Below are 26163 nucleotides of genomic sequence, written 5' to 3'. Positions count from 1 at the left end.
TGACTTTCTCTTGGATTGCCTAAAAATAAACCTCTGTTAAGCATTTATTAGAGGAAGAATAGGATATGGTTGAGTAAGGTGCATGCTCTTGATCCTGATGGTTCAGGATCAGTGAGCCATTTCAGGGCCTGGTCTACTTGTCTCTGGGAGATGGCCAGCCTTGGATTTGCTGAGTGGGTGGAATTCCTTTGGAGCTGAAATTCATTGGCTTTCTGAATGGTCAAGGCTATTTTCATTGGCTTGGCAGAATTCTATGTTGTTACATTGTATATTGGCCTACCAAAAGTGAGGTTCCATCTCTATGAGTGTGGTTATATGATTTGGTGAGTGTTCGTGCTCTTAGTTGTGGACAGTAGAGTCCACACCAGCTAGTCTAAATAGAAGGAGAGAGTGGTCAGCATGTAGAATTTTTACATGTAGGATTTTTGGGAAGACCAGACAATTAATTAAGCTTGGATCTGACACAGGCAGAAGCAATGCAACTGGGTAAAGTGCTCAGTGACACCAAAGGACTATTTGAGCAGAAGTACCACAGCTGCCACAAAGTTAGACATCAGATAGCAGAACTTTTAGAACTTCTGCTAAGTAAGTTCTGCAGAAAAACCATATGCCTCCATGACTGTTTGACATGAGAGTGTCCAAATTACAGTGAGTCCCACTTTGGTCTTCTAGGTGTTGCACACATGTGCCTGCTTGGTAGAAACTGCCTTATACATGGGACCTTTGCTACAGGGGAGTCTAAGAAATATAGTTTGTAGCTTTCCAGTCTCTTGGAGGAGGAAAGCATGCTAGAACCTGGTATTGTGTGAGCTAGTCCGTGTTGTCTGCCATCGCAGATTAAAGGCTGACCGTTATAGACAGACCTCATTGACCAGTAAATGTTTTATTTGAGTTCAGGGCAGATGATTAAGCTTGGCGCACTACCTTTTAGGAACTTAACATGGGAACATATAATATGAAACAGAGTAATAATATATTTTAGACTCTCAGTGGTGGATTTTGCCTGTACTGAATTATGTACTTCATAGAGCTATATGGCTTTGCCTAGTACCCATATGTTTGCCTGTTCATTCATGGAATGTTCTTATTGAGAGCACCAAGTGTTGGCCATTCCATACTGTACTGGGAGCTAGTGACACAAAGGGGAGTAAGACGGTCTGCATTCAGGAAACTCACAGACTTGGTGTTGCAATGTTTTTCAACAGAGATGTGCATTCACATTAACTTGTGAAGTTAAAAAGTAAAAAAGCGGACTCCACATTTAGATATCTACTCTCAGCTGCACGCACCAGTGTGAGGTTCCTAAAGGAGACTGATATGCAGAGTCCAGGAACCAAATTTTTAGCAGACTTTCCTTTTGATTCTTTTTTTTTTTTTAAGATTTTATTTATTTATTTGACAGAGAGAGAGAGACAGCCAGTGAGAGAGGGAACACAAGCAGGGGGAGTGGGAGAGGAAGAAGCAGGCTCCCAGCGGAGGAGCCCAATGAGGGCTCGATTCCAGGACTCTGGGATCAAGCCCTGAGCCTAAGGCAGACGCTTAACGACTGAGCCACCCAGGCGCCCCTTGCTTTTGATTCTTAAGCAGTCTCCCTTGGTGAAGAATCCCTGGTCCAGTGGATCAGTTAATAACCATTTCGTTTTATTGCTTTTGAAATCTGAGGACTATGTTTCAGTTTGCAGCAGTTGTTTCCCACTTTGCTTAAAAAAGTTTTAAACACATGCTTGTTTTACAGGAGCAGAGTTACCAGGGCAGGTTATTTCCATGGCGGCTTCTACTCTAGCAACCTTGGCCATCTCTATCACAGGGTACGAATCGAGCCCCGAGGACCCGCCCTCCGCCCAACCTGCAGGTGACTCACCTTACGAAGGAATGTTTTCAAAATCATTCTGGAAAATGAAATATGCTTTATAAAGGATAAACTTAAGGACATGAGCATCACAGAATGCAATTTACTGGTTCTTCATTTTCCTTTGATTTCCTCTGATTTTTACACTTTTTCCTTCTCTCATCCTTGTTCTCACATAATCACATTTTTCGTGCTTTTAATTATTTACCTTTTTATGTTTCTTATCTTGAATCTTCATCTTTTCCTTTTTTTTTTTTAGATCAAATGCTTTTCTTATTTTTTTTTTGTTATTCCTTCTCACTTTCATTTTATTTTCTTTTTCTTGGTGCCCTATGTACCTTCTTCCATATTTTTTTCCCACTTAATCCTTTCCTTATTTTCCACGTATATAGCTGTCAGTTCTTCTCCACTGTTCTGTTTTGCTCTAACTCTTCACATTGCTTTTGTTGTTGACCCAGTTTTTTCTTTGGTTTTTCTTTTCTGTCTTACGGTCATCCATTTCTTTGGCATTTCTTGCTTTTCTTCTCAAAGTTTGCTTTGCATGCCTCATGCTGTTAATATATTAACTGTTTCCCCTAAAACGGACCTGTTTGGTTGTTCTGGATCCCAGGGTCCTAAGAGATCTAGCTGGTAGATTTATATCAGCTTTGAAGTCACACTGTACTCACATAGAGTTCAGGAAGGAAAGGGCCATCTCTGTGCCAAGCAGTCTATTAGTGCCAGGGGATTTGCAGTTAAGGAATATTTTTGGTGAGCTCTTCCTGAAGAACTGACTTTACAAAAGTCTTGAAAGGAGGGATCAGCTAAGGAAAAGTCCTTTGGGGTGGTAGGAAAACACATCTTTATTGCACATTGAATCATGTTTTCAAAATGAAGAGGGGATGATGATTTGGTTATGGACTTATTCTTCTAAGTATCTGCCACACCCACCAACATGAAGTTTCCAAATTAAAAAGATTCTCAAAGAGCGAAGTCAAACATATAACTAGTTTGGTCTTTAGCACCAGACCTCATGGTAGAATGTTCGTTCTAGTGAGGTGGGCTGACTTACCGTGGTGCTAGTGTATCAGTAGTAACAATTTACTCACAGATAAACATGTGACATTAGAAGATGCTCTAAGGACATTATAATATAGCACTCAGAGGGCTGCTGTGTAGTTGCTTATGAACATTATGCAATGAGAGGGAAGGCTGTCTTCCAGCAGTATTTAGTGAGCACCCACTGTATGTCAGGTACTATTCTATGTGCTATTCAGCGGAGGGAGAACAAGACAGACAAGGTCTTAGCTCTCCTGGAGGTGACATTCAGCTGAAGGAGGAAAGTGCGACAGGGTAAGTGGAACACGATATAACTACATAAAACTATGTAAAAACTATGGGACAAATAGGGAGCTGGGGTGATGGTTATTGTTTCTTTCCTTTATTTTCGAGACTTTATATGAATCATAATATATTTTTGTCATTAGCTTTTTTTATGGGAGGTAAATTGCAGGTTGTAGGGTCTTACTCCTTTTCATCATCGTGGCATATACTGAGTAATATTGCTTTAAGACTTACATGATTTTGAGGTATATGATATGTTTTGGTAAAAGCAGGAAATAGAAATAATATAACCCTGTAGTAAAGGGTAACGTGGTAGTTTCATTGTTAGAAAACAGTACCTTATGTGAAATCATTTGGTAAGGTCTCCTATATTTGAAAATTCCTCACCCCCAGCAATCCGTCATTGTTTTATTTCTCATTCTAAGGGACAGACCTGTTTCAAAGCCCTGGGTTCCTTCCTTTAAGAGCAGTTGGCTCCATTTTAAGTGAAATGGCACCAAAAAGCCATGTTGTATCAGAAATATATACATATATATCTAATAAAATTATATTAAAAGAGGAGGCATTTTCAGATCTAGGAATTCTGTATGTTAATATTTGTTGCTTTATACAGTTTGAGGAGTTTTCATGGGCTAATTATAATTCTCAGCTATTTTGTCATAGTTTTTTGTTTATGTATAATATATATATATATTATATATATTTGTCATAAAACTTTGAACAGTGTGAAATATATAAAGTAACAAGTAAATCACCATTCCCACCCTACCCCCCAACAAACTTAATTTCCCTAGATATAATTACGGTCAGTAGTGTAATTCTCCACACATTTTCCGGTGCATGTGCCAACATACATCCAGTTAACCCAGTGCGATCACACTCTCACAGTCCATTTTGGAGGCTTACAATAGAGTAGTCCAGCGAATTGCTCCGTAGGACTGTTAACTAATGTGGACTAATAGAGTGGTGATTCCCCCCCCTTTTCAGAAAGCATGGACAGAGGAGAACCCCCTCCTGCGCTATCCTCCTCTCCTTCACCTTCCTCCCCTTCACCCACTCTGGGCAGAAAAAGGCCTGAAATGGGAACGTTTGTCAGGAAGAAGAAAACCAGCGACATCTACTTCGTGTCCCTCGTGTGGGCCATTATCGGAGTGCAGCTCTGGCTGAACCTGTGGATAGTGCAGCTGCTGCCTGTGCCTATTGCGGGTAATTATGCTCTGTGTTTGAAGACTTCTTTAACTTCTGCATTGTAATATTTGAGGTAATATTACTCTCTTTTAAGAATAAAACAATTGTATATTTAAAGCGGTCTTCTAAGACTGGAAAGGTAAGTAATTCAGGTGAGTTGTGGAAGAGTCTTTTATTTCATGCTTTCGTGGTTGGAAATATATATATTTATATTTATATATTTATTTATATTTATATATATATTTATTTATTTACAGATTTTATTTATTTGAGAGAGACAGAGAGAACATGAGCAGGGGAGAGGCAGAGGCAGAGGGAGAAGCAGACTCCCCGCTGAGCAGGGAGCCCTGATGCGGGGCTCAATCCCAGGACCCTGAGATCATGACCTAAGCCGAAGGCAGATGTGAGCCACCCAAGTGCCCCCTTTTCAAACTTATTAAGTCCTCAGTTGATGCTCGGGGTCCTGCCATCCAGATACCTCCTAAATTTGATGAGTCCTTTCTCCTTTATTAAAGCTTTTCACTATTGATTTAAACAGAATTTCCTTTTTGGTAGCCTATTCACCATGGTTTAAAAATCTAAACTCATTGGACCATTTACTTTCTAGATCCTTAGTTTTAATTAAAACTTAATATTCTCATTAACTTGGACAGTTAATGAAATAGTTACCTTTTTTTAAAAAAATTTCTTTTTAAAGATTTGTTATGATCGGAACACCGTGTAGTGCCTGTCCTTGGGGAGCACAGAATGTGAAGCTCAGAGTTTGTATCTGCTTCTTGCATCCTCGAACAGAGCTTCTGTTTGGCAGTTGGAACAAGATAACAGTTGTAACTGAGCAAGTCACAGAGTACATACCATTGCCATGCTTTCTGTTAAGGAATTTGTAGAAATGCTTAGTGAAATAGTTTAAATTGCTCTTTCTGGATTGTTCCATACATTTTTGGTGTTACCAAATGATTTATTTTATGCTGCCAAATGTGTCAGGTACTGTTGGCACCCCCTTCTCTTTAAAATTTGTTAGCAGGACTTAACATTTATCCTAGTCCTTTCTTGACCTTCAGACCATCATAACAATTTGACGTGGCTTTAGGAGAGCAGGCTTTGAACAGGTGGCCCCCAGAACATTTTCTACAGCCTATAATTACTCTGAGCTTATTCTAGAGACCATAGGAGCTTTCCTAGGATCTCTGTAGAGATTTAGAAATGTTAATGATGGAATTGTTGAACTGGCATGTAACACTGAGTTCATGGTTCAGAAGAGTAAACTGTGAACCATTAGATTGCGTGGCCCAGGCTAAGGACACAGAAATCCCCAGACTTTCCCCAGGGAAATTATAATAGTTGGGATCAATTATCCAGGGTCCAGACTTCAAGGTACCCCCACAGATAAGTAGCACTTCCTTCTGGCCACACCATCTTCTTAGTTGGCCTTTAATAGGAAGCTCACCCCCTGCTTGTAGGACAGCCTCGCTGCCCAGTGCAGAGGGTACATTCGTATTGTGCTCCGTGAGTGGTCTCTGCAGAGGCGGTGCCCTGCATAGCCTCAGGGACCATCTGTAACAACCCTGCTTGTCCCTACTCTGCTTCTCTGCTGAAGCCTGCTGAGAGTTTCACATGTACAGAGCAGCATCAAGTAGAGAAATACAGATACCAGAGATATAAAATCATGGTGTGGCTGGAATCCTCGATACTTTTCTGGCCACTAACATTGTTAAATATCCAAGGAGAAGAATAACATTTGCAAGAGAATCTATAATAGCCAAGGAAATTGGGACATGTTAGGGGTTAGTATTCTTTATCCTGGAAGAGCAAGGTATGAGGGGCTAGGATTGTAGTCCCTGAAATGATGATCAGAGTATCTTACTTTTATACGGGCTGTGAAATAATCCCTGGCTCCTTCAGGGATTCGGCCTTCATGGCGAAGGTAGTACATAGGCAGGCGGGAATTGTGTGATAAGTTATTTGTCCTAATTCTGTCACCTTGGAATACCGCGAACTTTTCATCTCTCTCCTTGCCTTTTTTTCTTAATTGATTTTAAGATTTTATTTATTTATTTAAGAGAGAGAGCACAGAGGAGAGGGAGAAGCAGACTCCCGCTGAGCAGGGAGCCCAATGCTGGGCTCGATCCCAGGACCCCAAGATCCTGGGAGCCGAAGGCAGATGCTTAACCGATTGAGCCACCCAGGCGCCCCTCTTAATTGGTTTTTATTTAATAATAGCTTCGCTGTTTTAGAAAGGTCACGTGAAATTAAAGGACCTTTTCATGTTCTGACTTTGTAATCTGTGTTTTGGTTTTGTATGTGTTCCTTCTTTCTAGTCTGGATCCTCAAAAAGCTTGTTATTCACTTTGGAGTTGTGGACTTCCTGGAGAAACGCTGCCTGGTGTGGTGGCAGGCCGTGGAGCACTTTCTGAGGGAGCGGCAGGAGGCTCTTGCCCCATGGCCTGTTGTTGGGCTTGGAAAATTCTTGTTAAAAGTTGATAGCAAGGTATTGTATTTTAAGCACTTGGACTGTTTTAATGGAGTTTATGTATACATAGAGTCTGTGTCATAGTATTTGGTGTTTGTACTGTGATTGTTGATGACACATTTAATGTCTACATCTGTGATGAAACCTCAAGTTTAGAATTTTGGCTTTCTGTAAGGATAGGGTAGATTTAGTTTAAATCAGTATTGTGTATGTAGGTTTCCCTCTTAAAATGGGAGAAAAGGTTATTATGGAACAGCTGTTCAACTCATTTTAGAAGGACCAAATTGAAATCTGGAACGATAAGTGACATGCCTAAAATTATATTGCCAGGTAATGGCGCCTCAGTGTGGTGTTTCTGGAGTAATTCCCACATGTCAGGTAGTGGGCTAAGTCCTCAGGAAAATCCACTGACTCACAGAAAATTAGGTGCAGGAACTCTGTTTAGTGGAGAGACAGCAATCCATTAAAATTTAGAGGCATTGGTTAGGAGCGTGAACCCTGATTCCAAACTGGTTTCAGATCCCAGTTCTGCTGCTTACTAGCTATGTGATCTTGGGTGAATTTCTTAACCTTTCTATGCCTTGTTTTCCTTATCAGTACAATAAATATAATAGCATGCACCTCGGGGAACGACTGTGGGGGTTAAATGAGTTAGTAAACGTATAGTTTCTGGATCGGAGCCTGATTCATAGTAAGCTCTGTGTGTTAGCTGTGGTTTTAGTTTGTGGAGGAAAGTGTGTGCAGGATTCAGTGGTAGTCCTGAGCAAGAGAGGACTCGCTGTTGGCCAGGCAGTGGGACCCGGGAGGTTTTGCCAAAGAGGTGATGCCAGAGCAAATTGTGAAGCACAGGTAGGAGTTTATTAGGTTGACAGGGCAGGAAGAACAGGTGGACAGAGCCATGCAGAGATAGGTAGAGACTGCTGCAGCGTGACTTCTTAGCACCAAGGACACAGTCATGGTGGGCTATATGAAGACGCAAGGCTGGAGAGTCAGGCAAGACCGAATCGAGTTCTTTGTGGGTGCTGTGCTGTATGAGCTGGACTTCCTCCTGGGGCAACAGAGATGCAGGGGGATAAGTTTTTTTTGTTTTTTGTTTTTGTTTTAAGATTTTATTTATTTATTTATTTGGGAGAGTGAGTGAGAGGGAGAGGTAGAGAGAATCTGAAGCGGACTCAGCACTGAGCACAGAGCCCAATGTGGGTTTCAATCCCACAACCGCTAGATCATGACCTGAGCCGAAACCAAGAGCCAGACGTTTAACCGACTTGAGCCACCCAGGCTCCCCAGGGAGATAAGGTTTTCTTAAGTATTGCCTTTCTGTCATCCAGAAAATTTGCCAGTTTTAATTCCCATCAGTGTAACATAGGGCAGTGCCCATTTCCTGAGCTCCTGCTAATGCTAGATGTTACAATGTAACAAAAAGCCTTTTCAGTTTCATAAAAAGAAGTATCTCAGTGTCATTTTAATTTGAAATTTTAAAAAATGAAAATGAGTTTGCTTATTGGCTATTTATATTTTTATTTTGTGATTTGCCTATTTGTATTCATTTTCCAACTTTTTAAATAAGGAAGAGTCTAAGACTTCTCATAAATTTTAACATTTATCACATCTTCCTGGTATTGGGGTGAAGCTTTGTCTTACTAGAGCAGATATAGTCCTTCAGACTGTTTAAAGAGGGTGACTCTTACTTTGGTTAACTTCTGACAGCCTTACCACTATCAGAAGGGTTGGACACTAAATCTTGTTTTCAGAATCCCGCGTACTTGTATTTGGAACCCTTCACTTAGGACAACTCTATAGTTGTGTCATTTGAAGTTCTGAGGGTATCAAAAGTATTTGTGATGAATTAGCCTTGTAAAAATTTGTCATTTTTTATTCAAATTTTTATGCTAATTTGTTCTTCTTACGAGAGACAGTAAAATGAATAAAACAAGCATTTTGGGCTATAATGAACATATCAGAATAAATGGCTATTGCAAACTGAATATTTGTCTAGTTATAATTGATGCTGTAATCATGTTCTATCTAGTATAATGTATATGGGCTGCTGCTTTGGGGAATAAGTATATTTTTCATGTTTCTGTTACATTTTGATTGATCAGACTAGTGTTTTTGAAAATATTCCTCTATAGGAGATTGTTCGAAGTATAGTCTTAAACATGCATTGGGTGTACTTTTAGTAAAAACTCTGCGAAGAGCATTTATAGTTACTCTGATGAAATTATGCTTTTTAGCTTTCATAGTTTTTATATCACTAGTTATGCCTTAAATCCTATTTTTAACAAGTTTTACCTCATGTGTCTACTAACGAGCATTAGTTATTATAGCGCTAAATATTGTGAGGTGTTTAGATGAGGTAACATTTATGTGCAAGAAAGGATGTTATGTAAAGTAGAAAAATGTGTGTCTAAAAAATTTAGTTGGAAGGAAATACACCAAATATTAACAGAATCTTAGGTGTGTCTGCTCTTTGGCCAAGTGGTCACTGTTCCAAATGAGCCCTGACGTGTTTTACTGTTTAAAAAATGTGAAATACCCAGTACTATAAAGCCACAATCACAAAGTTCAGTGAACACATAGTGTATGAACGTGAATTATATCGGGACTAAAAATCCTTTTGGTACGTGATATGTGAAAGAATCTTATTATTCCGATCTTTGGAGTTTGGTGTGACTATTTAAGCTGACAAGCAGCCGGTTATTTTACGTATTTTTAATTGTTGAACTGCTGACAAAGCTTGTGGTTATTTTAATCACTGTATATCTTAAACGAACACTGTATTCACTTGATTTTAAAACTTTGTTAATGCATTACAATTATTTTTCTAGTTTTCGTCTTGTTTTTTTGGTCTGGGATTATTTCCTCCTCATACTCTCGGTGACTTTTCTTTTCTTTTCATACTATTATTGCATTCTCTAATGATGTTCCACTGTTCTTATCTTCTCTTTCTTACCTTACCCCCTATCCTCAAGCTCTGGCACTGGCTAAATAAGAAGGTAAATGAACACATGGATGTTGGTTTTTACTATTGAATTCTGTAACTTCCCCCTGTATCTCCATGCTCATTCTGTTTCCATATGTCAAAATTAGTTTTTGCTTTTAAAGTTCAAATTAATAAGCTATGGAAGGTCGTGAAGCATTGACACTATCACAGTATAATTTGCTAAACACCCAAAGCTATTTATTTAGGATATACGGTTGGTATCTCCTTGCCTAGGTGTGTGTAAGAAGTTCTGTGTTGTAGTCCTTTTGTCTGCTGTGAGTGAATGCCATTCCTTTTCAGCTCTATAATGTGGCCCTGTTCTAGTCTTAGTTTGATGTGTGAGGGCACATTAGGCAAGACTTACCGAAAAGGAAAGATAACTTTTTTTTTTTTAAAGATTTTATTCATTTATTTGAGAGAAAGAGCATGAGCAGTGGGGAGAGGCAGAGAGAGAGAGGGAGAAGCAGGCTCCCTTTTGAGCAGGAAACCAGCTGTGGGGCTGGATCCCAGGACCCCTGAGCCGAAGGCAGATGCTTAACCGACTGAACCACCCAGGTGCCCCGGAAAGAGAACTTTTTGTTGCTACTTATTTTATAAATGACACAGGAATTTTTTTAAAAAGATAAATCTGTGAAATACTTGATTCACTTGGCTGGTAACTTTATATAGTGTCTATTTTTTTTTTTTAATAGCTATTCTAGAATTTCATTTTTAACTTAAAAAAGATTGTGGTCATGGCCTGTGACCTTTAATTTCATGTGTTTTCCACATGTATGTATGGTGAATGCTTCACATGATTTGGATGGAATAGGTACATTTTTAATAACTTCGATAAAGGATAATCCAGATAAATTAGGAGTGCTGTACTTGTGACATATAGCCCACATATATAAATTTATCAAATCCCTGGGACAGATAGCAAGAGATGACATTTATGTGTATTGTGTTTAAACACAAAAAAACTCTAAAATTTTCGGTGGAGATATTATGGCAGACCTTAAGAAGAATGTGGTACTTCTTAGAAATAGACCAAGGTGGCACTTTTGAGTATAGAGATTAGGGTTTTCTTCTTTCTTTTTGAAGAAGAAGAAAGGGGGGACTTGACAATGCCTTAAACTTCTTTTTTATTTTATTTTATTTTTTTTTATTTTAATGTTTTTTTATTATAGTATGTTAGTCACCATACAGTACATCCCTGGTTTCTGATATAAAGTTTGATGATTCATTAGTTGCGTGTAACACCCAGTGCACCATGCAATACGTGCCCTCCTTACTACCCATCACCAGTCTATCCCATTCCCCCACCCTCTCCCCTCTGAAGCCCTCAGTTTGTAAACTTCTGAACTTCGGATTGGAAAATCAACAGTGTGTTAAATAAATAAATAAATAAATAAATAAATAAATAATACATACATACATACATACGTATGCTTACTGGCGACCCCCCTGTCCCCACCAACATACATGCTTTTGTCTTTACCTCCATTCCCTGCAAAACTAATATGAGTAAATGAGTACAATCCTTGGCAAACGATAGTGCTGCAAACAAAAGTCACATTTTCTTATTTTGATCAAAGTAGGTGGTTTTATACACTTCTCCAACTTGTGTGTATTGAAATGAAATTGTCCTCAAATGGTGAGATAAAGGGGAGCTAAAGTCATTATGTGCAATTTGATTTAACCTTCGATGACTACATGAGTTAGAGCACCTAATTTAGGAGCCTAATTCATAGCTAACCAGTTATGACTCAGTTTTAAAAGATTCCTAAGAGATCAAGTGATGGTTTCTTTTCTTTGGTGATTCTTTGTAGCATAGGTAAAGCATTGGTGGAGAGCAGGAGTGACTGCTGTAAGTTCTGGGACTGTGCGTTCCAGGAAAGCACATAAGTAGGTTGAGGTCTATTTCATTACATTACATCCAAAGTCAGAAAATTTGCAGCATTGGGTATTTGGTATGTCAAGTTCAAGTGGAGTGAACTAGGAAACCAATTCAAGGAAGGGAGGGTGAGAGAACATATCTGTGGTTAATTGAGACATAACCTATTTCTCAAGGCTTGTCTTATTTTTTAATGTTGGTTATTTGCACTAAGACTCAGCTAGAATTAGATTAAAAAAAAAAAGAAAACAAAGCAAAATGAAAGCCTACAGGCCCAGAATAATGAAATAGAAAACCCAGTAGTGGAATGGTAACTTTCTTAATAGCTTGCTATAAATAAAGCCAGTTTAGAAGTTTCAAAGTCTTGCAGTATAACCAGACATTTACTGACCTCTCTAAATTTTAAAAAGTGCATGCCCTTCATTCACACTGGAAACATTCAGAATGTCATTTTAAAATTACTCCCCTTCCCCTTTAAGAAAATAAAGTTTAGGGGCGCCTGGGTGGCACAGCGGTTAGGCGTTTGCCTTCAGCTCAGGGCGTGATCCCAGCGTTATGGGATCGAGCCCCACATCAGGCTCCTCCACTATGAGCCTGCTTCTTCCTCTCCCACTCCCCCTGCTTGTGTTCCCTCTCTCGCTGGCTGTCTCTATCTCTGTCAAATAAATAAAAAATTAAAAAAAAAAAGAAAATAAAGTTTAATAACTAAAATAATTTCTGAGTGTAGAAGACTGGGGAGATCACCAGGGACAGTGTAACTTCTACGGGCAGGCAGTCATGACAGCTAATGGCAGTGATGACATGTGCTGTGGCTCTGGTTGCCCGAAGCTGAGCACAGCACAGGATCTGTCTCCTGGAACAGTGCCTCCGGCATTTCTTAGGAATTCTCTCCTCCATTCCCTTCTGCTTCTCCATTGCTTCTTCAGTCCACGTTTCTCCCTTTTCTTTTTCTTTTTTTTTTTTACCTTCAAGCTTTCATTCATTTATTTGAGAGAGAGAGCGCGAGCAGGGGCAGAGGGAGAAGTAGACTCTCCCGCTGAGCAGAGAGCCCAATGTGGGGCTCGATCCCAGCACCCTGGGATCATGACCCAAGCGGAAGGCAAATGCTTAACTGACTGAGCCACCCACGCACCCCTATGTTTCTCTTTCTATGTCTGAGTTTCTGTTTCCTTCAGAGTCTTGTTCCAGTCACTCTTTCTGGGAGTTCTTTTCCTCCATCTAAGTTTTTTGTCCACTTTGTTATTTCCTCTTTATTGATTGATCCTACGTTCTATGCACCACCTCACCCCAGCCACACATTTTTTTCTCCTGTTTTGACTTAAAAAAAAAAAAAAACAACTCCCTTTATTCTTTAATAAGTCTTTCCCTGTCTCTCTTCCCCAGTCTTCTCTCTACCTCCTTTTGTCCTGTTTTTTCACCTTACCTTAGCCGGCCATAATGTGAATAGATTCCCCCTCCCCATCTTTTTTAGTTTATAAATTGAGCATCTTAAATGGTTTTATTTATTTTAAATTTTGAATGAAACCTCTAACCCTCACTGTTAGCCCTGAATATAAATTTTTATTTAGGTGACTCTTAGTGTGATTTTTTTTCCCAATTTTTTAGGTATATGGCTGCTGATAGGAAAATTCTATCCTGGTTTAAAAAACATAAAATTTGATTTTATAATGTGGATATACATAATGTGTTTGTGAATTCCATGTTTTGTATGTTAGAAATACCAAGATTTAAATATAGATATACTGTCTAAATAAAACATCATTTACATTTAAAGAAATATATTTCAGAATAGACATTTTTAAAAAAAAATTGGGGCTCCCAAGTTATTTTTAGAAATTGTAATTTGTGAATACCAAAATCTCGTCTTAATTCTGAAATTATGTTTGCCTGTTCAAATATATATTTGAGCTTTTACCATGTGCCATGCACTGTCAGCCTTGGGAACTGCAAAGAGGAATAATACAACACTAGCTATTTCCTCAGGAAACTGTCTCAAGAACTATGTGTTGAGTTGGTTTCTGATTGTGAAACTTTTCAGTTTCATTGACTTTAGAACATACTTTCAAAATATGACATCTGACCTTCCATATCTTAGAAACTTGATACTACTTTTTTTAATCTCTGCATTGTCTTTGATGCTTTGGTAGCATGCACTGAAAATTAACTCTTCCGTTTGAAGCTATAATTGTCAAGATAAAAGATGAACTTTTTATCTTTGAGTTCACTGCAGCATTGATCTCTTCGCGATAGTATCTTTCACGAAAGATAAAGGGACGCAAGCGTATAGCATGGAATGGAAAGTAAATGTTTTAGCAGTCTTGTTTTGTTTTTAACCACCATTCTTTGCTCTTGTGTGTTTAACTCACTGGAGAGCATAATTCAGATTTAAATTAAGACTAACTTATTCAGCAATGCTGTAGCTTTTGTAGGGGGTTGAAGGGTGCAGTGTGGTGTTTCAGCAGTCATCAGTCTAATTGACTTTATTTTTGAAATGTTAAATGGTAGCTTTGTATGGCAGGAATTCTAGAAATGTGTCAATTACTATATATTCTGAGAACAAAAATTTTTTAAAATGTAGGATTATTTGTGATTGTGGAAGATGAGAGAAGTTCTACTCAGAATGGAATGTCAAGTAGCATTTAGGGAAAGCATAATTTTAATTATTGATTAAGGAATAACCATTACAGTAATGATTACTCTTTATTTACAGTCAGTTTGTCCTAAAGCTTATGTTTTAAAAAGAATGGAGATTTCAAGTGGAATATTAGATCTTAAGAAATATTTTGTTATGAAATATTTCAAATATAAAAAGATGTAAAGAACATCAGTGAGTCTATCCTCTGGCTTGATATAACATTACCTGTATAATTCAGGCCCATTTTGTACCCCTCCTGATCGTGCATTTGCCTACTTGACCCTTCCCCCCAGGGTAGTATTCTGATATTGATGTTATCATTACCTTAACATTAGATTTTTATTATTACTGTTTTGTAACCCTAATGGCATCAAAGGGAAAAAAATATTTTGAATGTAATTCCTATTTTAATTTGCTCCTATTTTATCTGTATAATTTCGGGCATACCTGTTTTGTAAGAGGCATACTTTTTCTAAAACTATCTATATTTGCTGATTGACAGTAAAATTTCATGAGATTTGAGGTCAGCTAATGTATTATCATTATTTCATTTAAATATTTTATTTCGTTTAGAATATTTACCAGATTATAAATTACAATTTGAAATGTAAATAAATATACCACTGTATGAGAATTCAAATGTAAATATGGATTATGTTCAAATTGACTGCCTTTTCTTAGATAGGACAATAATAAACTCTTTTTTTATATAACAATAGTAATTAATTCTGTTAATTAATTTTCTGAAGTTGCTTACGCCTTTCACTGCTTTAATCGTTACGCCATAGTTTGATTTGCAATGCTGAGTATCCTATTTTGTCTTAATAATATTTGAATATATATGCATTTTTATTAAGCTGTGGTTGACAGATAAGTAATTCTCTTTTTTGTTTCTGTGCAGATGATCATCTGGTTGGAGAAGATGTTAGACAAAATAATAAGCATTTTCATCATATTTTTGTTAGTGATAGGAACCCTTCTTTTAGCTCTTCTCCTGACTGCAAAGGTAGAGTATAACAATTGCTATTGCCATTAATAAACTCTTGTTGGAATTGTAGTATGCAGGGGGCCTGGGTGGCTCAGTTAGTTCAGAATCTGACTGTTGGTATAAGCTCAGGTCTTGATCTCAGGGTTGTGAGTTCAAGCCCCAAGCTGGGCTCCGTACTGGGCGTGGAGCCTATTTAAAAAAGAATTATAGTACTCATAAGAAGCTGGCAGAAGCTGTCATGGAAAACTTACTCTAATTATAAATATATATAACAAATTATTTAGATTTTTACATTATTAGTTTCGCCATGAATTTGCCTACTTTTAACTTTTTTATGTGCATTTTAATTTTGTTATCAAAATTCTCAGAAATGATCACAGATGAAAAAATTGAGATAGTGAAGAATAAGTGGCTTCTTCTTTTAATGGGAGAACTATGATCTGGTCTCATGAGTCCTAATCTAGTTAGTTCCTTGTTTACTAGATCAGAATTTCTTGATTAGCTCCTTCCCTTTTTGTCTCATTGGTCTTTCTGCTAATTTACCATAGAATCTTTATGTCTTACTTTCTGGGTCCTTCCAGCTTACATTTCCAGTTCTTTCTCTTCTTAGTTTGGACTGCTGTAACAGAATACCACAGACTGGGTGGCTTAAACAAGAAACATTTATTTGTCACAGTTCTAGAGTTTGGAGGTCTCAGATCAAGGTGCCAGCATGGTCAAGTTCTTGGTAAAGGCACTCTGTCTGGTTTAGAAATGACCATTTTCTCCTTGTACCCTCACATGGAGGAGAGAAAGATCACCTGTCTTGTGTCTCTTCTTATAACGACACTAATCCCATCATGAGGGCTCCATCCTCAAGACCTAATTACTTCCCAAAGGCCCTCTTAACCATCATATGGAAGGTTAGGATTTGAACATAAGAATTTTGGGAGGATACAAACATTCAGGTTTTAACACCCTTCTTTATAAAAACAAAACAAAATAAAACCCATTCTCCAAAGTACAGCTAAAATTTTCTCTGTAGTGATGTATCTTACTGTCTTTTAAAATAAATTTTTATTATGTATCTTAACCTTTATCTGAAGTCCACTAAACTTCTCATCCTAGATGTTGATATGTTATTTTCCAGGAATTGTGAAGTTTATGTGAAATCATGGATATGAAAAATTTTCATATAGTGCTGTAGAGATATGTTATCAATAGATTTTCTGATATGCAGAATTTACCATTGTTTCCTGCTATGTGAATCTCCACTTGGAAGTCCTGTTCTCAGTTATTCTCAGCCTCAGTATGTCCTCAGTCTTTGCTCCTAACAATTTGCTCTCTCCATATCTCTGTTTCAGTTTCTGTGTAGTTCTTATCTGTTCTTTGGATATTGATCATGTATAGTCACTTATATAAACCATATAGACTTGTTTAGAGACCTTTTTTGTTTTTGTTATATTTTGCCTAAACCTGCCATTATACATTCTTACCTTCTAGTTCTTAGAGAAACCTTATATGATCTTGCTTTTTTTTTTTTTTTTTCTTCTCTCCTCTTCTATTCTACTTACCTTTCTTTGTTTCTATGCTTAGGGTCTTCTTGACTGCTCATCTCAATTCTGTTCATTTTTCAAATCCTTTTTCTTTGTTCAACCCATGCTTCAGTGAGCTTTTGCTTTCCTGAACTTTGATAACATGTATTACTGAACCACTTCTTTGTGGTCTAGGACTCATGAAACCGAGCTTTTGAGAAGGAGACTTATTGGTTATCTATTTATTCTGTCAGCCAGTAATGGATTCTCTAAAACACCATGAGAGTATCCACTTGAATGTCTAATAGCCATCTCAAATGTAACATGTCAAAAACTGAATTTCAGCTCTTCCCTTGCTTGTCTGTTCTCCTCCTGATAGTTTAACTATTTTAGCGTAAATGACCACTCCATTATACTTGCTTAGGTGAAAAGCCACAGGGTCACCCTTGACTACATTCTTTCCTTTGTATCCACATCCAGTTTGTCAGAAAATCCTTTTTGGCTTCATCTTTGGGTAGTAGCAGGGCAAGGATGTCAGATAAATCCTTTCCACAGAAAGCAAGAACAAAACAGTATAAAATTATTAAAAACACTGGGATGCCTGGGTGGCTCAGTTGGTTAAGTGTCTGACGGCTCAGGTCATGATCCCAGGGTCCTAGGATTGAGCCCCGTGTCGGGCTCCCCGCTGAGCAGGGAGTCTGCTCCTCCCTCTCCCTCTGCCCCCCGCCCCCCACTTGTGCTCTGTCTCTCTCTCAAATAAATAAAAATTAAAAAAAAAAGTTATTAAAAACACCATATCAGGGCATTGGAAAACCATCTGTTAAGCAACAATTTGAGGAGTATTTGTTCATGAAAAACTGTTACTGCATCTGGTAAAACAGGTGGTTTGTGGCTTTATTCCTTGCAGTTTTTCTCATCCTGCCTAGCTTGGGCAACAGAAACCTGTAGCTTTTCCTGTGGGAGGTGGTAGACTTGGTTTGGGGCTGGCAACAGAGCAACTATAAATTAAAGGGGGAGATTCTAGAAGCAAGAGAACAATGAAGGGCTTAATAAGAAGATTAATAAACCACACATCTTAAACTGGTATATGGGAGACCCTAAGGAGCCCTATGAACATTGAAAGTCTGGGGAGATTTGCAAATTGGTTATGCCTTTGATTGCATTTCTCAACTCTCACACATCTCAGGCTGCAGACGATGAAGATTCCTATTGTGAAGTATCTGAGCATTTTTGCCAAAATCATTTGCTGACTGCTAAGCTATGCAGGCTCAGGGGAAGGCTTTAGGCTTTAAAAAATAATAATAAAATAAAAAACACTGAGCAGAAACATCAGCGACAGGGAAGGCAGATTTTGCAGCTTCACTGCAGATAAGTTAATTGCTTCCTGAAACAAAAAACAGCTCTCAGAAGAACAAAACAAAATCCAGAGTTGTTACGCATTTTTTAAGCAATTTTTTAAGCGATTTTTTTAACCACAAAAGAAACAAAAGTGTGACTTGGAGGGGGAAAAAAAACAAAAAAGTGGATACTTAAGTAGCACAGATGTTGGATTTAGCAGCTATTATAAATATGTTCTAAAAGTATGCTAATAATGTGTAAACAAATGCAGATGCTGGCAGAGAAATGGAGACTATGAAACAGAACCCGATGGAAATCCTACAGGTGAAAAGAGCAGCAACATGAAAAATTTACTAGATAGGCTCAACGGCAGATTTGGGATCTAGGAAAAAAACACGGATTTGAAGGAAGATCAGTGGAAGGTACCCCATCTGACAAACAAAATATTTTTAAAATAGTGGTTGAGGAGAGACTCAAAGATTTGTAGGATGAGAGCAAAGATTCTTTTTTTTTTTTTTAAAGATTTTATTTTTATTTATTTATTTGACAGAGATAGAGACAGCCAGCGAGAGAGGGAACACAGCAGGGGGAGTGGGAGAGGAAGAAGCAGGCTCCCAGCAGAGGAGCCCGATGTGGGGCTCGATCCCACAACGCCGGGATCACGCCCTGAGCCGAAGGCAGACGCTTAACCTCTGTGCCACCCAGGCGCCCCGAGAGCAAAGATTCTGACAGACATGTAATTCGCACCCCAGAAAGTGAAAGGAGAAAGAGAAGAGTGGAAAAAATACTTGAAGAAATAATGGTCAAAAACTTCTCAAGTTTGATGAAAAACATTAAAATAGCTAAGAAGCTCAACAAATGCCGAGTGGAATAAGTACATACAAAACAAACCATACTAGACACACATCATAGTCCAACTACTGAAAGCCAAAAAGAAAAGAAAAATCTTGAAGCAAGAGAAAAATTACACATTATGCACAGGAGAACTGCAAAACAAATAATGACTGAGTTCTCGTAATGAACGGTGAATACCACAGGACACTGGAATGACATATTCAGTCTTTGGGGAAAAAACAGCTAGTCAACTGAGCATTTTATATTCACTGAAAAATTTTTTTTTAATTTAAAGATTTTATTTATTAGAGAGAGCACATGCACATGAGACTGAGAGAGCAGGGAGCCCGATGCGGGGCTCGATCCCAGAACTCTGGGATCATGACCTGGGCCGAAGGCAGATGCTTAACTGACTGAGCCACCTTGGTGCCCCTCTGAAACTATTCTTTAAAAGTAAAGGCAAAATAAAAGTATTTCTAGATAACCAAAACTGAGAATTTGTTAATAGCAGACCTACAGTATAAGGAATGCTAAAGGAATTCCTTCAGACGGAAGAGAAATGATTCCAGAAATAACCTGTATCCAAAGAGAGGAATGAAGAACACCTGGTAAATATGTGGGTATATATAAAAATTATATTCCCCCCCTTTTCAGTTAAACAAACGGACTATTTAAAGAAAAGTAAGAAACACTGTATTGTAGAGTTTATAATACACATAGATGAACTATATATGTATAACCATAGCACAAAGAAGAAGACTGGGAGGGGCGCCTGGGTGGCACAGCGGTTAAGCATCTGCCTTCAGCTCAGGGCGTGATCCCGGCGTTCTGGGATCGAGCCCCACATCAGGCTCCTCCGCTATGAGCCTGCTTCTTCCTCTCCCACTCCCCCTGCTTGTGTTCCCTCTCTCGCTGGCTGTCTCTATCTCTGTCGAATAAATAAATAAAATCTTTAAAGAAAAAAAAAGACTGGGAAACAATTATACTGGTATGAAGTTCTTATATTTTATTGGAGGTAAGTTAGTATTAACTTGAGGTGGTCTGTGATAAAAATGGGGTAAGCTTAAGATAAAGAGTAACCACTAACAAATTTTAGAGACCTAAAATGGTATATTAAAATATAATTGCTTAACACAGAAGGCAGTAAAAGAATAATAGGGATGAGACAGAAAGCAAATAGCAAAATAGCAGACCTAAATCCAGTCATATCAATGGGTATATTAAATGTGAGGCAATTAAATAATCAAATGGCAGAGATTTTCAGACTGGATATAAAACAGCGAGTTCTAGCTCAGTGGTATCTATAAGTGATTTGCCCTTGAAATTCAAAGCCATAAAAAGATTGATAGTAAAAGGATGAAAACAGATACACCATGCAAACTAAACATAAGAACTGTAGAGTGATTATATTAATATCAGACAATTTTTTAGATATTACTGAAGACAAGAAATAAGGACTTTCATAATGATGAGAGGTAATACTGCAGTAGGACATACCAATTTTAAATGTGTATGTTCCTAACAATAGATCTCTAAAATACATGACGCAAAATATTCAGAATTAAAAGGAGAAATAGACAAACCAATGATTATAGTTAGGGATTCAGTAATACTCTTCTTGCAATAATTGAGAGAATAAGTAGATAGCAAATTAATAAGAATATAAAGGTCTTGAAAAACACTGTCAGCCAGTGTGAAGTGACAACAGCAGAATCATGTTCTTTCAAGTAAACATGGAATATCAGGATAAACCATATACTCAATATACCTAATTAAAAAATAGTAAAATATAGGGGCAACTGGATGGCTCAGTCAGTTAAGTGGCTGCCTTCGGCTCGGGTCATGATCTTGGGAAGTAAGCCCCAAGTCAGGCTCCCTGCTCAATGGGGAGTCTGCTTCTCCCTCTGCCCCTCCCACTGTCACTCTCTTTTTCGCTCTCTCTGTCCAAGAAATCTTTTAAAAAATAGTAAAATATAGAGCATGTTCTCTGACACTGGCTTGTTTCTTTTTATTGCTCTCTCTCTCTTTTTTTTTTTAATAGTTAATGTTAGAGGGTGAGAGTGCGAAGGGCAGAGGGAGAGAGAAAATCTCAAGCAGACTCCATGCTGAGCGGGGATCCCGACACAGGGCTTGATCTCACAACCCTGAGGTCATGACCTGAGCTGAGATCAGGAGTTAGACGTTTAACCAACTGAGCCACCCAGGCACCCCATCCCCTCGTTTTGTTGGTTATTTATTTAGCAAGGTAAATGCTGAGATGCAGTTTCAGCTGGCTTTTTTTTTTTTTTTTTCAGAAACCTTACTAAATTCCTTATTTGCTTGTATGTCTCACACTGCAGCATAATTTTATAAGCTCATGCGGTGTTGATATTGCTTACATATACTATAGACACAGGTGTGTGAACTGAATATATTTACCTCTTTGGCTTTTGTATAAGTATTTGAATGTATCTTTTTATGTAATTTTTCCTGAAGTTGAGCTTCTTGAAGGCGAGCTATTATATATTTTCCATACTGAGGGTCATAGGACATTATGCCTAACAGCTATTCAGTACAGGTTTCTAAATTAATTAAAACTAAGATGTATAACTATTTGACTCTAAAAGCATTGTTCCAATAGTAGTGTAGAAAAATAAATGTTAAATTGAGCTTATTTTTTATTGAGATTCTTTTCTCTCCTCTCCATAATACAGGTCCATCAAGAGAGTGTACACATGATTGAAGTCACAAGCAATTTGATTAATGAGACTCTAGCAAATCACCCCGAGTGGGCAAAGTAAGAATATTATTTTAGCAAAAATAGAAATGGGTGCCTGAGGTTCAGTATCTGTTTTCGCGAAACGATCTTCACTGATGTGGCTACCTTGGAAGAGGAAAGACGGAAAGAGAAAAGCTTTGATGAATATTGTCATTTTTGCATAAGAACGGCATGTTTTGGGGGATGGTGGGAGATCTTGGGAACAGTTTATGGCCAATGTCTTTATATTTGAAGCGAGATTTGCAATTTATAATATGTTTATGGTTTGCAAAGCACTTTCACCTATAGTGTGTCCTGTGTTCCTCACAGTGACTGAGGAGAATGAGGAGACTATCCCCATTTCACAGACAAGGAATCAGGATCAAAGGTTAAGCAAATTGGGATAATCCCCCAGCGGCAGAATCAGCAGTGTTTCCACATTGTATCTTGTTTTTTTTTTTTTTTTTTTTTTTTAGATTTATTTATTTCAGAGAGGGAGCATGAGCGGGAGGAGGGGCAGAGGGAGAGGAATAGGGAGAGAATCGCAAGCGGACCTGCAGCTGAGCACGGAGCCCGACATGGGGCTCGATCTCATTACCCTGAGATTATGACCTGAGCCAAAACTGAGTCAGACGCTTAACTGACTGAGCCACCCAAGAGCCCTCACTTTGTATCATTTTGGAAGCAAGGTTGGCAATCTGTGGCTCAGGGTGAAATCCAGCCACCTGCTTCTGTAAAGGTTTATTAGAACAAACCACGGTCATTCATTTACGTACTGTCTATGGCTGTTTGGGGGCTGCAAGAACAGGTAGAATTGAGTATTTGTGACATAGGTTTTATGTCCCCAAGAGCCTGAAATACTTACTCTCTGGCCCTTTACAGAAGAAATTTGCCAACCCCTGTCTTAGAGGATTTCTTTGTGTACTTGTTTAATTTGGCTTCTGTGACAGAGTTTTTTCTTTCTTTCCTTTTTTTTTTTTTTTTTTAAGATTTTATTTATTTGAGAGAGAGAGAGAGAGAGCACAAGCAGGAGGGAGAGGGAGAAGCAGGTTCCCTGTGATCAGGAGCCGAACGTGGGGCTTGATCCCAGGACCCTGAAATCATGACCTGAGCTGAAGGCAGACGCCCAACTGATGAGCCATCCAGGTGCCCCTGTGAGAGAGGTTTTATGTCACCTGTTGATGACAAATTGTATGGCCTCCTTTTTTCTTTTTTTTCTTAAACTAACTCCAAGGTAGTCACTAATTTAAGTAGGACATAGCTAGTTTTAGGGTTGTAAATTGAGATTTAGCTTGGTTTTCTCCTTTCAATTGACTATTTCTTTTTTTTTTTTTTTTTTAAAGATTTTATTTATTTATTTGACAGAGATAGAGACAGCCAGCGAGAAAGGGAACACAAGCAGGGGGAGTGGGAGAGGAAGAAGCAGGCTCATAGCAGAGGAGCCTGATGTGGGGCTCGATCCCATAACGCCAGGATCACGCCCTGAGCCGAAGGCAGACGCCCAACCGCTGTGCCACCCAGGCGCCCCTCAATTGACTATTTCTTTATGTGAAACCTGTTTGGACATTTCTTGAACTTGGTTTAAAATCATATTTGAATATCCTTAAAAAGACATCTTTCAAAATATATTTCTCTGCACTTATCTCCTGTTACCCAAAGCATACTCAAAGTGCTTGCCCTTAATATTTCTGATTACAAATTGTAGTATATCCATATAAAGGAATAATACTTAGCATTAGATAAAATTGAACTGTAAATGTAGCAGCATGGTTGAATCTCCAAATAATTATGCTGAGTGAAAGAAGTCAGACAAAAAAAAAAAACAAAACAACAACCAGTTCATACTGCAAACTAATCTATAGTGACAGAAAGATCAGTGGTTGGGGCGCCTGGGTGGCACAGCGGTTAAGCCTCTGCCTTCGGCTCAGGGCGTGATCCCGGCATTATGGGATCGAGCCCCACATCAGGCTCTTCTGCTATGAGCTTGCTTCTTCCTCTCCCACTCCCCCTGCTTGTGTTCCCTCTCTCGCTGGCTTTGTCTATCTCTGTCAAATAAATAAAATATTTAAAAAAAAAAAAAGAAAGATCAGTGGTTGTCTGTGGATAGAAGTTGGTTCTGGGAGGGGGGAAACGGGTACAAGAAAACTTTTTTTTTTTTAAGATTTTATTTATTTATTTGACAGAGAGAACGAGAGAGGGAACACAAGCAAGGGGAGTGTGAGAGGGAGAAGCAGGCTTCTCACTGAGCAGGGAGCCCGATGCGGGGCTCGATCCCAGGACCCTGGGATCGTGACCTGAGCCAAAGGCAGACGTTTAACAGCTGAGCCACCCAGGTGCCCCCACGAGGAAACTTTTGAGAGTGGTACATATGTTCATTATCTTGATTAAGAAGAAGAGAAGTGGCATAAACAGATTTCATTCTGGAACAGTTTTTCCCTCTGTACTGTGGAGAAAAGATGGACAGGGTACAAGATTTGAGCCTGTTAGACCAGTTAAGCTAGAGTAAACTAGAGGTGAGAGATGATGAAGCCCTTAATTGCGGACAGTTGTAGTGGAAATGAACATGCTGGACAGATTTGTAAGACCTTAAGGAGGGTGGCTGGTGATTAGTTGGATATAGTTGGAAGAAATCTAGCTTTGGAAGTTGGTGGATGATGGTAGATTCACCAAGATGGGAAATTGAGGAGCAGATATGGTGGGGAAAAAATTCACTTACTTTTTTACCTGTGGTGTTTGAGGTGCCTGTGGGAAGTGTAAGCAGAGGCATCCGGTAGGCCATTGGCTGGCTGTGTTTGTGTGTAGTTCAGGAGAGAGATCTGGAGATCTGGAGTGAAGTTAAAAAATTGGCAGCCTTAATATTTCAGTGGCTTCTCTGATGGTCATTCTTCTGTAGTGGAAATAAGTCCACAGCCCCTCTGTATTCGTTTTCAGTTGCAATAGCACTGATTATCTCTACTACTGTATTGAAGGCACACACAATCTGGGGAGCCCCAGGTCAGAGTAGTTTAGAAAGTTGCTTGTTTTTGTTTTTAAAATTTTTTTTTTTTTTAAAGATTTTATTTATTTATTCGACAGAGATAGAGACAGCCAGCGAGAGAGGGAACACAAGCAGGGGGAGTGGGAGAGGAAGAAGCAGGCTCACAGCGGAGGAGCCCGATGTGGGGCTCGATCCCACAACGCCAGGATCACGCCCTGAGCCGAAGGCAGACACTCAACCGCTGTGCCACCCAGGTGCCCCTTGTTTTTAAATTTTGAAATAATTCTAGATTCACAGGGCATGGCAAGGAAAGGCACAGGGAGGTCCCATGGACTCTTCACCCCACCTCTTCTAATATTGTTATCTTGCATAACTCTAATACAATAACAAAACTAGGAAGTGGGCTTTTCACTAGTTTTACATGCACTCGTGTGTGTGTGTGTTCACAGCTTTATCATATGTGTAGCTTCCTGTAAGCTGTCAACACCGTCAAGATACAGAGCTGTTCCATACCACAGGCATCCTCATGCCGCCCCTTTGTAGCCACACCCACAGCATAATTCTGTTGAAATTCATTGAAGATGTTGTATGTATTTTTAGTGTGTTCCCTTTTATTGCTGTGTAATATTCCGTGCAGGAAGGTTTTTGTTTGTTTGTTTTTTAGTTATTTAGAGCGCATGAGCAAGCAGGGGGAGGGGCAGAGGGCGAGAGAGAAACCCCAGCAGACTCTGCACTGAGCAGGGAGCCGGACGTGGGGCTTGATCTCACAATCCCGAGATCATGACCTGAGGCAAAATCAAGAGTTGAGCCACCCAGGCACTCCATGCAGGAAGGTTTTTAAAAGCTGTTTAGACTTTGATGATTTGTGTAAAGTCTGATTCTTTTGCAGCAGATTAATAGGGGTAGACATGAATACTAATGATTCTTGCAGACTTAGTACTCAAGTGGATTCCTGTCCTGAAGATGGCAGTTGACTTTGTGGAAAATTCATGTGGGTATACTCAGTGGAGGAGATACAGTTAAGAATTGGTCAGGGGCACCTGGGTGGCTCAGTCAGGTAAGTGGCCGACTCTTGATTTCAGCTCAGGTCATGATCTCAAGGTCCTGACATCAAGCCTGGTGTTGAGCTCCCTGCTCACTGGGGAGTCTGCTTTTCTCCCTCTCCCACTGCCCTTCCCCCCACTTGCACTCTCTCTCTCTCTCTCAAATAAATTAAACCTTAAAAAAAAAAGGAATTGGTCATATATACTTTCTTCCAGTGTGGTGCACATTTTATACCCTATGTAGATACCTCAACTTCCCATGAGTGTGTTTGGTGAGCTGATGGGTGATACAAAGACAGGATAGTGTCCTCTTTACAGAGCTTCATAGAAAATGAAGTTGGAGGGGCGCCTGGGTGGCTCAGTCGTTAAGCGTCTGCCTTCGGCTCAGGGCGTGATCCTGGCGTTCTG

The 26163-nt window shown here is 39.0% G+C and overlaps 1 protein-coding gene across 3 annotated transcripts in view; it reads left to right on the top strand.

The window, feature by feature from the left end:
• Positions 1–26163, top strand: part of TMEM245 (transmembrane protein 245) — a 99680-nt gene that overhangs the window by 24381 nt on the left and 49136 nt on the right. The window contains exons 4-9 of one of the 3 annotated variants that reach the window (XM_044386752.3): positions 1736–1852; positions 4160–4378; positions 6679–6848; positions 9803–9826; positions 15226–15330; positions 21692–21774. In XM_044386752.3, coding sequence (XP_044242687.1) covers positions 1736–1852; positions 4160–4378; positions 6679–6848; positions 9803–9826; positions 15226–15330; positions 21692–21774 — 718 coding nt within the window. The remainder of the gene's footprint in view (positions 1–1735; positions 1853–4159; positions 4379–6678; positions 6849–9802; positions 9827–15225; positions 15331–21691; positions 21775–26163) is intronic. The other 2 variants (XM_044386753.3, XM_026506049.4) reach the window with 2 other exon arrangements.

This window comes from Ursus arctos, unplaced genomic scaffold, assembly GCF_023065955.2.
Source record: "Ursus arctos isolate Adak ecotype North America unplaced genomic scaffold, UrsArc2.0 scaffold_18, whole genome shotgun sequence".
Lineage (NCBI taxonomy): Eukaryota > Metazoa > Chordata > Mammalia > Carnivora > Ursidae > Ursus > Ursus arctos.
The sequence above is the reverse complement of the archived record's forward strand: the minus strand, read 5'-3'. Positions and strand labels throughout refer to the sequence as shown.